Source organism: Podarcis tiliguerta (assembly GCF_965153285.1).
Source record: "Podarcis tiliguerta genome assembly, chromosome: 12".
NCBI classification, from domain to species: Eukaryota; Metazoa; Chordata; class Lepidosauria; order Squamata; family Lacertidae; genus Podarcis; species Podarcis tiliguerta.
Genome location: NC_139545.1, coordinates 20,386,758 through 20,400,070, shown reverse-complemented (window position 1 = coordinate 20,400,070; position 13,313 = coordinate 20,386,758). Strand labels below are relative to the sequence as shown.

Here is a 13,313-nt window from a genome sequence, read left to right as displayed (position 1 = left end):
GCTCTGCCTGTGGCGTTTAATCTGTATTTCACATGTGCAAACAACAGTTTCGCGTTGCTGTCATCAAGTGATAAGTATGCCTGTGTGCATCAATTCTACTAGGCAAATTGAAAAAAAATGAAAAGAAAAAGAATAGTGGAGCTTCCTGTGATACAACTGTTGGGCAGCTCGCTCAGCAGGTCTGTGGCACGTGGGGCTTGTACAGGTGTGCTGAAACCTGTCCATGTGTGACTCAGTGCAGGAATTGAAGGAAGGCAGGTCTGCATCATCAAACATCCAGGAAAGCCTAAGGCCTCTAGAGGACACATGGGCTAGGGCAGTGTATTCCTCACTCCACACAGCTCTTTGCCACTGTTACTTGATCAACCTCAAATGGAGCTTGTGTTTGTGTTGCTCATGCAGCTCCCATCTGCTTTGGGAGGGCAGAGATATGACTGGAGAAGAAAATAGCTGGTATGGGGAGTATTTGGTTCTCCTCTATGGTCATTTTCTGCTGTCATTTGCCTTGCCCAAGGACTTGTGTTGTCTGCGGCCGAAGGGACAAAGATGAATTGTACCTGCAAAAGCCCCGGGGTGACTTAAATGTAGTGTGGAGCAGAAATGACAAACAGTGCCCAAATCAAAGCAGTCTTATCCAGGGTGAGCTACAGTTTAAGAACAGGGAGGGAAATGCTGTTGGATCAGACAAAGGGCCCTTCCAATGCTATCCATGGCCTGGATAGCTCAGTTGGTTGGAGCGTGCTGCTGATAACAGCAAGGTTGCAGGTTTGATCCCTGTATGAGACAGCTGCATATTCCTGCATATTCCTGCAGGGGGTTGGACTAGATGACCCTCAGGGTCCTTTCCTGCAGGTATAAGGTGGTGTACAAATCTAAGAAATAAAATAATAAATAAAACTCTACAATTTTATGTTTCTATGTGTTTCCCATGGCAGGCTACCTGCCTCCAATAAGCTTCCCAGGAGTTCATTATGGCAGTGGACACACAACCATGGTTTGTATTCAGTTATACGGTGTCTTGACTTAGTAGTTCATCCATATAGATGTCACTGCTAATAGACTTATCTTGCATAATTTGGTTTTATTTAAAACGCTATTTAATTTAGGTTTTTATGGGCCACTGGGACCATCCTCAGTACGTGTCCCCCAGCCTCAACCTTTTACAGTGGTACCTTGGGTTAAGTAATTAATTCGTTCCGGAGGTCTGTTCTTAACCTGAAGCACCACTTTAGCTAATGGGGCCTTCTGCTGCTGCCGCACTGCCACTGCACGATTTCTGTTCTCATCCTGAAGCAAAGTTCTTAACCCGAGGTACTATTTCTGAGTTACTGGAGTCTGTAACCTGAAGCGTACGTAACCTGAAGGTACCACTGTATTTGTTTCAAAGGAAAAACACCAGAACCCCACAGCTGATCTGCCTACACTTAAAAATGCTTCTACTCCAAGTCATTCATCCAAGGGAGGTCCACAGACTTTATTCCGGTGGTCTGGAGCATGCAGCAAATAATTATACATTATAATTGAGGCAAGAGGAAGAAAAAAATCATTAAGTGGTCAGCCAGTACCCTCAGCCATTTTCAAGTGGGAGAAAACATTTGGGAACCACAGGTCTATTGCCATTGCAGGCAAATCTCCTTGCAAGCGTCTCAGACTATGAAGCCTTTATCTCATACCGGCAGTCAAATGTGACTGCAGAGGAGGGTTTTTGGTTCAGTGGCAGAGCGAATACTCTGTATGCAAAAGGTCCTAGGATCAATCCCTGACATTTCCAAGTAGGGATGGAAAAGATTCCTGTCCAATATCTTAGAGAATTGCTGCTAGTCAGTTTATACTGAGCTAGATGGACCAAATGATCTGACATATTATATTGCAAGTTCCTGATTTCCTAACTCTTGGCAGTTATGAAAGCAGAACAAATGTCTTTCAGGTTCTGCTGCATTCAATTTGCTTTTGTTTGTTTTTAAAGTAATTATTTCCATGATAATTATGAAACAAACTTCATGTGAAGTTTTTTGGAAGCAGCTACCATTCTAATGTGGGCCTGAAACAGCATTGAATCTTTACAAAATTGTGCTGTTGATAATCGCGGTGCCTGCTAGCGGTAGCTAGACATTTTATTCATTCATTCGTTTTACATTATACTTCTTTTCTAGGAAAATACTTCAGGATGGTTTCTATGTTCTCCCTAATGGGCAATGTTTGGACAAATGAATGAAATCATCTACATGCTGATGTAGAAATCTTTGCAAATTACATTTTGTCACATCTTGTGGTGACTTCTATGACTGCATATGCCGGAAACTAGTTACTGAAAGCAGTATCACCAAACAAAATAGGGTTTAAATTCAAATAAAAAAATATGGAGTATAGCAGAGCAGAATTGTGCAGGGTAGGTTACTAGAGAGAGAATTGAAACAGATCTTCCTTCCCTTCTATGCAGGTGTGTGTGTGTGTGTGTGTGTGTGTGTTACTAGTTTTAAAATATTTCTCGCAAGTTGACCTACTTGCTAAACATATAAAAATGCATAAATACATAACTTTAAGAACTACCAATAACATTATTCCACTGGATTAACAATAGTTAATCCAACAGAACCTAAAATAGTGGGTAAACAGAATATAAACATCACATCAGTAGCCCCCTTAAAATCATTCCCCCCAAAAATGTAGAAAGAAAAGATAGGTCTTTAAGGCTTTCTTACATATTTATATGGATGTGACCTGCCTGAACAGGCCATCAATAAGAAAGCCTCTCCCATGTGCCTGCCAATCTTACTGTTCTCATAGGCGGAAAAATAAGCAGAGTAGTTTAGATCAAGTTCAGAGATGACTTTTAAGGCTGATATCAGGAAAGCCTATAGTTCTAGGTTAGAAAGAGCCTTCCAAAATCTCCACATTTCTCAGGCCGTCCCATGGCTATACAGTGGTATCTCTGGTTACAAACTTAATTCATTCCGGAGGTCCATTCTTAACCTGAAACTGTTCTTAACCTGAAGCACCACTTTAACTAATGGGGCCTTCTGCTGCCGCCGCACAGCCGGAGCACGATTTCTGTTCTCATCCTGGAGCAAAGTTCTTAACCCGAGGTAGTACTTCCAGGTTAGCAGAGTCTGTAACCCGAAGTGTTTGTAACCCGAGGTACCACTGTATTAGAAAGCAGGAGTGTCTGCAGGAATTTTTCCAGGTGTTTGTGAAGAGCAAATTAGAACATTGAAACAGGGAGCACAAAAGCTGAGAAACTGGAGATTATGGTTCACAAAGTGGGATTCAATTTATGTTGGGAAGGAATAATCCATGTTCTGTCCTGAGGTTGAAGACTTGACACCCTTCACGCAAGAAGTCAAAATCATCTGCTTTGATAACATGATGGCCATGTTAGGGCCTTCCTTTCACAGAAGGCAGAAAGTGCTCCTAGAGGCCACTCCACAAGGCCTCATCACAAGGCTTGAATCCAGATTTCCATCAACTCTGCTTAGAATGGAAGTCAAGGCATCTGGAAGGTCTTCTCCAACTGAGCTTGGCTGAGCTCTTCCAGGACAACATAAACTATCACAGGGATCCACTCCATGCCCTTTGGAACCTAATCTTAAATCTGCTCTCTTCTGCCTGCATCTTGCCTGAGCTCCTCCATCCCGCTGCCAATTGTTCTAGATTCAAGCCAAAAGCTGCTGTAGAAAAAGCAGGGCAGAGGGACTGTTTAGTGCATAGACACGGCAGGGCAGAAGGGCTCAAGCCATGGAGCTCCTCTCAGCATGCTTGGCCTTCATGCAAACACATGACCTTTAGCTTCATTTCATGTTTATTCTTTGTATCTCATCTTGACAAGTAGTATGGTATTGTTAAATATTCTGTAAGATGCTTTGAACACTACTCGAGCTAACAAAAATTACTGGAGATCCAAGGACTAGCATATGTAATGTACAAGCGTATGTGGGATTGAAAAAATTGTGAATGAGTTGGAGGCAGGAGGGGGAAACTGCATGCTCTCCAATATTTCTCCGATGAAAATAGGAATATCCCATCATGATCGTTTTACTATTTCTACCCCACACATCTTATTGGGTTGCCCCAGAACTCTGGACAGCTTCCAGCATATATAAAAACATAATAAAACATTAGACATTTAAAAAGTTCCCTATACAGGGCTGCCTTCAGTTCAGGAGTTATATAACTCCATACCCTCCAACATTTCTCCAATGAAAATAGGGACATCCTAAGGAAAGGGTAACGGGACACGGGTGGCGCTGTGGGTTAAAGCCTCAGCGCCTAGGGCTTGCCGATCGAAAGGTCGGCGGTTCGAATCCCCACGGCAGGGTGCGCTCCCATTGTTCGGTCCCAGCGCCTGCCAACCTAGCAGTTCAAAAGCACTCTCGGGTGCAAGTAGATAAATAGGTACCGCTTACTAGCGGGAAGGTAAACGGCGTTTCCGTGTGCGGCTCTGGCTCGCCAGAGCAGCGATGTCACGCTGGCCACGTGACCCGGAAGTGTCTTCGGACAGCGCTGGCCCCCGGCCTCTTTGAGTGAGATGGGCGCACAACCCTAGAGTCTGTCAAGACTGGCCCGTACAGGCAGGGGTACCTTTACCTTTACCTTTAAGGAAAGGGTACATTCCAGGATCAAATCAGAAACTGGGACAGCTTCTCTAAATCAGGGGTGTCCCTGGAAAACAGGGACACTGGAAGGGGCTGGAACTGCTTCTGACATACCCAAACACATGACAAAACAGAGGGCAGTAAAAACTGGGGAGAGCAGTCCCAAACAACACAGGGAACAGCAATATGTCTGTAGCAACATCTCCAAAATTAATTTCATACAACCAGGCTGCAGTTTCAAATATTTGTTAGGCAACCATTGTGTTCAAACCAGGCTGACCTGTGCTCCAGTGCCCTTCCATATAACGAGGTTAATGAGGCAACTGAGTGAAGCATCTTTCCATACTCAGCCCTAGCAATTTGATTTGAGGGCTTCGGGTCTTGGGTATTTTTGTCCAGAATAAGGTCTCTTATTCTCCTCTTAAGGCTGCCATTCATCTGTGAAATTCAGTTGTAACACTAATCTTTGCAGCAAATTATATGTAATAGCCCATTTCTCAAAAAGCAAGGCAAAACAGTTCTTACTGAACGTTAAGAGCATTTCACAGTCTAATGTAAAATGCAAATATTTTCTTCTCAAGGTCAGATATCTGAGCAAATATGAGTTGTGATCTCCTTCACAGTATTTTGTTTAAAGGAGATATGCCATTGTGGATATCTTGAATAATCTAAAAATTAAAGGATTACTAAAATGAGGAATGACTGCCAAGTATATCACAGATAATATATATATATATACTGGACATACACAAATTAGAAACATAAACCAAAATACTTTTCACTTTCAATATATATTTCTGTACATGAGGGCTTTTTTTCAGCCAGAAATTGCCGGAACTTAATTCCAGCACTTCTCAGGTGGGCGCCATTGCCGTTCCAAGAGAATGAGGAAGGTGTTCATGGTGAGTTCTGGCACCTCTTTTTCTAGAAAAATAACACTGCTGTACATAACAGTCAATGCCCATTGCATAATCCTATGGAAGGATAATGGTTAACATCATGAGCTATGTGCCCTGAAATCATGGGTTCAGATTTCCGTTTTTACTCATGAAGTCACTTTAAGGAGGCCATTATTTCTTCAGCCTCTGGAAAACAGTAAGAAGGAATTAATAATACTGGTTTACCTTACAAAGGCTGAAGGAAGGTTTCATGAAACAATATATGTGGAAAAACTTTAATCCCTAAGGAGCATTACTATATAAATACTGCTAACTATAATTTTATGCATAGTACCATTAGTAGTACTAATAACATAATGGTTTCCAGTTGGGAGTGGGGAAGTATATTATGGCATGTCGTGCTAATGACAGTTGTAAGAAATTTCCTTAAGGAAAATACAGCTCTTCACTATCACATTTTGTTTGAATAAATGTTTCAAGTTAGAAGCCACTGTGAAGCATGAAACTGTCAATTAATATGTTTGAGCAATTTTGCCACTTGCAAAGAGGTATATTGGGAGTGCCTATTATCAAAAGAATGCATGTAACTTATCTTTTAAACAAACCTCCCATATTTTCATAAAATTTCTGCAGCCAGAGAAATGTCCAATAAACAAGCATGTGATATGTCCACAACACTTTGTAAGCAGAAGATACTACAGGAATTTGTAATGTTTCTGCTTGCTAATGATTCTTCCACAAAATGCTTTCTCCCTGTTTATGTATTTATCTACCCCCTATTTCAGAATACACACTTTACATTTTGCAATATGAAACATGCCAAGGGGTATATTTTTGAATTTCATGATTCTCCAACTTGATTCTCTTCAGAAACATTCTTCTTTCGCAATCAACATCCATTATGTATTAACAGCCCAGTTTTATTGCTTACGCTGATTGTAAAATACTGTGCAGTGAACAGCTCAGTATAAATGGTGTCTGAAAGCATTTTATTTTTTAATGTGTCGTCTTAAAGATTTGCTCTGATTCATTATTCCATACATGAAGATAAGCAGAACTAGAAAGAGGAGGTTTCGCCTGTATATAACCTTCCACAATACACGCTGCAGCTTCTTCTAAACAAATTGGAACTGTTGAAGCACTTTCCATGAAATGGCAAGTGATTTATTTCATATTTCCAATATATATTTTCTTTAAAGTGCCTCTGAGATTTGTGGGGAGGGGGGCATATTTTCTCTCATGACTCATCCGCCATGAATTTCTCATTTACGAAACTATGTTAGAAGTAAAAAGTGATAGTCAATGAAGGAATATGAAGGCTGACAAGATCATATCCACTACTGTATTCACAACAAGAGAGAACTGGCCCTAGTAACTGCTAAACTGCATGGGAGAATGTGACAGATTTCTCTGCTGCTTCCATTTACAGAGGACCGTGCACTCCCCCAAAACAGATAGGCGCTGATAGATTAAGCACATTGTTGCTATATATTTCGCCGTAAAATACAGAGAGAGAACAGCAAGAGTAATGGAAGCGTCTCAAACATGGCAGTACTGCAGCAAAAACAATAAGAGGAAAGCATTGTCAGGGTAGGCTGTGCCTCTTGTAGCATCCCTCTTTAGAAGAACATTTCTACAAAATGGGGTGATTTATATACACGCTGCCATCATTCCGTTGCAGAGGTTATAGGATTTTCAGAGCTAGCATGCACAATCATGTAATTGCAGTATTACCGAAGCATTTATTCTGATTGACATCGTGGCTGGCTCACAAACCCCCTCAAAAATGCCTTTTCCTTCAAGCTACATCTCTCCTGAGCGCGAGGAAAGAAGCGCATGTTGCCTTAAACCTCAGCAAACTCACATGCCACGAGTGAACCTGGGGCCTTGCAATAGTGCTAAATGATGACCCAGGATGGGAGAATGGAGTATACTTTATAATATCGACTGCGCTGTAAGGAGAAATATCGGCAGTAGTAGATACTTCATGTCAGATCTATTAAAATAGACGAGGCCTACTGGAAGCAAATGATCTGTCAGTCATAACAGTGTTCCTGTGTGAACCACAATCTACTGCACAGGAGCAGAGCAAGTCCCCAGGTACCACTTTGTAATATTACCTCCATAGCACTGACAACCACCCACAGTCTTCTTTTAACATGTGGAGAAGGTTCACAGCAGATTCCTTTTCCAGTACTAAATGATTGAGATAATTAACCTAGGCAGATGTGCATGATTTTTTTTTAAAAAAAACCCCAATCTAATGTAAAATATGCTATAAATATTACTTGCCAATATTTATATGCTTTGGGCTTGATTCTTGGGAGAGGTTCTATGAGTGCAACATAAACCACATGTAGCGTTTGGTAGGAATGATCTCTGCCTAAGGCCCTGAAGAGGGGCTGCCAGTCAGAACTGGCAATACTGTGCTGGGTGGGGTAGAAGAATGTACTGTACTATATATAGGAGTTAGAGCTGCACATGAGCACAGTGCTCTAATTCATTATGGCCCATTAATTCATGGGACATACGTAGGACAACATCTTGGCTGATTGTGCCCATGATTAGACACAGAATCATAGTTGGAAGGGACTCTGAGGAACATCCAGTCCAACCCCCTGCGATCCAGACTAAGGTGAGCGAAGGTCTCATTGAATTCAATGGCACAAGTTAGTCACAACTTAAAACTTCCATTTTATCATATGGTAGCTAAATTCAGCTAGCTCAGTCTGAATCCAACCCACTGAAAATATCATTAAAACAAACAACGTAACAGTCACCCCAATCTCAACAGAGTCAGTGGGAATAGATAATTCTGCTGCAATTCCACCAGAAGATCAAAGTGATAAACTCTAGTCATTTGAAAAGATGTATGAAAAGATTATGAAGCCAATCCGCATCTGGTGAGCAGAAAATAAAATGTTATCAATTATAGCACATATCGACTACATCCATGATTTTATTAAGAGATGAAAATGGGTGCCCAAAGGTGAGTTTAGAAAGAGGCTACATACACACAGGAGCAAATTTCAGCCATGAAAAATGTGCATACAATCTATAGAAATGTTTGGAGCAGGCAGAGGAGGCCGGTTCCTAGCTAGTCTGTTTTCAAGCTTTGAAACGCAGTGGGTGGTAGGCTGTACCATAACATTACCCTAATTAGAAGCATTTTAATGGTAGGGCCTAGTAAAGTGAATAAAATGTTTACCTGCAGGACAAATTTTCCTGTCTCTTGTAAAACTTTTAACATAGCTTAGCAACACTTTACATAAAGCCACCCAGAAGATGCAGAAGAAAGAAGAAATTTCAAAAGAGAACTAGCATTGCAGTTTTGCAAACCTATATAAATATATATGCGTGCTTTTCATACATCTATTTTCTAAATATAGTGCGCTTATTATATGCCATTGTTCTCCTGAAGAAAGGGTCCGTGAATGGTGCTCAGCCTTCCATTTGGTCAAGGCTGTCCAAGTTAAGGCTGTTTCATTCTATTCCTAGCAGGGACAGGTGAGATTATAAGCTTTAGACTTCTGTCAGTTTGAACAAGAGACTCTCCACAATAGCTAGAGAAAATCAAGAAAGCAGGATTTAGGCTGTGTGCTCTGAACATGATCTACTACTGAAAAGGAACTCCCTCCCCTATTTGAACAAGAAGGTCAGGAAGAATAAAGTATGCCCAAAAGCTGCCTAACTGCAGTCTTAGTTGCTGAGCCCTCTTAGGCGGCAGACTCCCTATAAAGTGACACAATGATGCTCCACAATAAATAATTAAAAACTTAAATCAGAGTGCACATCCAGATTAATTTGTGAATGGCTGATCAATGCATCCAGTAAAAGACACTTTGAACAGTGAAAGCATGCTGAACAAAACATTAAGCCCTCGGACCCTTATGACACAAGTAAAGGAACATCCCAAAAGATTCATTTTATTCATTACAGAGCAGATGGCTTGCACCTAGTGTCAATGAAACCTGCAGCTGCAGTCATATGTAACATTGATCACAGGTCTTTGCCGAGATCAAAGACACAACTATTGCAAAACTGAGTACAGAGAAATCTATCCTAATAGCTCCCCCAGCAGCACATCTAAGTACCATTATTAAAGGGGACGCCTCCAAGAAGAGAAACATAGGTAGCTGAAATCCCAACTTTTAAAATTGCATAGGAAAAATACTTTTGCTCATTGAGACCTTCTGGAAAGCACAGAACTGACAATATCAGGCACCGCGACGATAAAAAGAAATTGTTGCTTCCCCACCTCCTCATCTAACGATGTACAAGAATTTAACACTTCCCCTCTTCAACAAGACAAGATTTACAAAGGAATTAAAGTTTTCTGGGAGATGTGCAGACAACTTTCAATACAGGGTACGTTTACTGTATTGCTTCAGGGAAATTGGGGAGGTGGCGGAACACTCTATGAAATACTGAAATGAATGAGGATGGCATGTGCTAGCAGAAATAAAAATGGAATTTACTGGAAATGAAAATGGAACTGACATAAACCTAGCAGAATACGCAAGGAAGACTTCCTCGAAGTGCCAAGTCAACTCTTGGTTTAATATTTAATGAAAGGAAGCTGCTGACCAGCCCAGGATTCCCCTGCTTTCTAGTTGTACATCACTGAACATCATTCAGCTGCCTTAATAAACTCTAGCTTAGTTTCCAAGTCAGGATAAGAGGAGATTCCCCCTTTCATGTTCTTAAGACACGAATTCTTTCCTCGCAGCAAGTTGTAGTTTGTATCCTATGGTCTCTGCGAGCTCTCGGCGTTGCAGTGCTAGGCTACTAAACATACACAAACACTTCCGAGCTCCAGCATGTTTCTCTGCTAGGAGACATGCACTCAGTTGCGGCTAATAAACCCGAGGAAGCTCTCCCATCGGAACTCAGCGCCGCACAAACATTTCGAACCGCTCCAAGACCTTCCGGAGCCTTCTCAGCCCCCACCATGCGTTCGTTGCCTGGCGCGCTGGGCTGGCAAGATCCAGAGATCTGGGAATCTCTGCGGGGGGTTGGGGAGTATTCGGTAAAGGAGCCAAGAGCTGCGCCGAGAGAGAAAGGCATTGTGTTTCTCCTCTCTCGGAATCGAAGCGAAAGGGGGCTTTTCTATGGGAATGGCTAAAAATAGTTGCGCAGAGACTTCAGAATCCCAGATCGTGCGGCAATGGCTCGTACATTATGGCATTAAGTTTGCCTCCAACTTCCCACGCTTCGCAAGCCTCGCTGCAGATGGCACACAGGTTCATTTTGGGGTGGGGGCGGTGGGGGACGCCAGCGGGGGTGGCGATCCTCGCCGTTAGCCGGAGCTATTTGCGCCTAAACAGAGCGAAGGCACGACGAGCAAAGACAGGCGTGCGGAGCAGCCTAAGACAATGGAATCCTCCTTTGCAACAGCTTGTGTGTTTGCGCGCGTGTGTGGTGTGTGTGAATGAAGTGGTCTGGCTCCCCGAAGCAGCGAAATGCACCCACGGAGAATGAGAAAGACACACACACACACACACACACACACACAACGTTCACAGTCCGTCCTGCCGGAGAGAAAGAAGATGCGAGGCAGAAGGAAGGATGGCACCAGCAGAGAGACTTACCAAAATACATTATGTTTCTCATTAACCATGCAGCCAGGATCCGCGCGCTGTGCGTTCAGCATTAGCTCCCGCGCCGAGGTGCTGCGATGCAAAGCGGAGCGAGCCGCTTTCATGCTACTACTACATAGTGTGGAAATTTCCCAGCCTCGGAGAGAGAGAGAGAGCGAGAGCGAGCAGCGTGAGCCTCCTTGGGATCAGGGCTTTGAAGGCAGTCTTCTTCTCCCTGATACAATCCCTCACTGATTTAGCATTGACTCTCGCTGCATGCTGCACTGCCCATTCTTACTGTAATCTGACTCCTCCTTGTGATGTCCTTGCCGTGCCTGTGACATCAAGGCGAGGAGTACTACACAAAACACATTTCTTCCCTCTTCTCCCCTTTGCGTGGGTTTTCTTGCCAAGACCCCGGGTTGAAAGTAACGCTGCCTCTCGCTAAATCTTATATAGTAAGGCAGGCGCGCGCGCGCACACACACAGACACACTCACGCTGGCATCAAAGGGAACCACTGACACAGTGTGTTGCAGAAGGGTGGGGTGAGGGCGTGCGAGACAAAGCTGGTATTGTTTTAACATATCTCACCACCGCTAAGGGAATGGTAAGCTCTTAAGTGCTCTGTGTTGGCAGAAGTAGCTCGGTGCCAACGGAGGTGGTGATGAGTGCTGAGTTCTGATGGCAAAGAAAAAGGCGTTGGGGGCTCAAACCTGCCTGGGAGGTCTTACTCACCTGCAACCACAAGCCCACATGAATGGGAACTAGTGAATGGGGTAAAAAAGGGACGCGGGTGGCGTTGTGGTCTAAACCACTGAGCTGCTTGGGCTTGCTGATCGAAAGGTCGGCGGTTCGAATACCCACAACGGGGTGAGCTCCCGTTGCTCTGTCCCAGCTCCTGCCAACCTAGCAGTTTGAAAGCATGCCAGTGCAAGTAGATAAATAGGTACTGCTGTGGCAGGAAAGGTAAATGGCATTTCTGTGTGATCTGGTTTCTGGCAAGGTGTTCCATAGCACCAGAAGCGGTTTAGTCATGCTGGCCACAGGACCCGGAAAGCTATCTGTAGACAAACGCCGGCTTCCTCGGCCTGAAAGTGAGATGAGCGCTGCAACCCCATAGTCGCCTTTGGCTGGACCTAACCATCCAGGAGTCCTTTACCTTTTCTTGTAATAGTGAGTGGGAGCAGAAAGGCACTCTGCATATGTTCAGGGTCTGTTGAACATGGCTAAAAGGGTAGGAAATTAAGAGCGCAGGTGATAATGTGAGATGAGTGTGACTTGCAACAAAATGTTGCAGTGGGAAGTGTTCCTGTTCATGGTCAGCCAGCTAGCTCCTCTTCCAGAATCCTCATTCCATCACACTCCCCAGCCAGTCAGAGAGCAACCTGTGCCCACTGAGCATGCTCAGTCTTTGCTGGCTGTTTGGGACCACAGGTTCCCAGTTCCTCCAAGCCTGTTGCTGCCTCATTTCTTGTGCCGAGATGGTATTGTTCTAGCTACGCAACAACTCTCACTCTGAGAATGAGTTTAGTATTTGTATATAGGATATGTGAGCCCCAAAGATGCAATCTTGGCAATTCCTTGGCTCATGCTAAACCCAGATTATATGCAAATTAAAAGTTCTATCAAAGTTATTTTAAGCAAAGTATCGCATTTCTCCCCCAATCCCAGCTCCAAATGAAATAAACAGTGCTGGCAGTGCATACCATCAAAGTCTTGTGTGAATCACCTCTCTGTCATCACAGTGCCACACACAGATGACGAAATAAGCATCGTATGGCCTAATTCTAATAGATTCGTATTGGCAAATTCTAATTCCCTTTTAATAAAGAGAAGGGAATAGAGAGATATAATGAGGGCCCAGCCCTTTCATTGTTTGCTCAGGATGCAAGCAACAAGAATGTGGCAATAGAAGAAGATGGAAGAAGAACAAGAAGATCTGGTCTTCTTGTCTATAAGAAAAAATGGATGTCTTGGGCCAGTTCACACATGACCTGAGACACTACTGCAACTGACATCTTGGAATGGGGGTAAGCAGCAGTCTCTGGAGACAGAGATCAAAGACACAGATACTAAAATGCACTTGTACTTCTAAGAGGAGGTGCCCCAGGTCAGATGTGATGCAAATTGACAAGGCAGCATGTGGAAGGCTGCACTGCCTATGTCTACAGGATGTTGTTTTTCATTATGATCAATTGTTAATTCCTTGGGTAGCAATATCAGTTTCAGATATGCTGAAGA

At 43.2% G+C, this 13,313-nt stretch overlaps 1 protein-coding gene across 12 annotated transcripts in view; it reads right to left on the bottom strand.

The window, feature by feature from the left end:
• ZNF385D (zinc finger protein 385D) overlaps positions 1 to 13,313 on the bottom strand; it is a 547,534-nt gene that overhangs the window by 169,297 nt on the left and 364,924 nt on the right. Inside the window, exon 1 of one of the 12 annotated variants that reach the window (XM_083404988.1) lies at positions 11,369 to 11,528. The exons of 10 other annotated variants lie outside the window; for them this stretch is intronic. In XM_083404988.1, coding sequence (XP_083261114.1) covers positions 11,369 to 11,414 — 46 coding nt within the window. In that variant the 5' untranslated portion in view covers positions 11,415 to 11,528. Of the gene's footprint in view, positions 1 to 11,082; positions 11,529 to 13,313 lie in introns of those variants that run through there. One more of the 12 variants, XM_083404989.1, reaches the window with a different exon arrangement.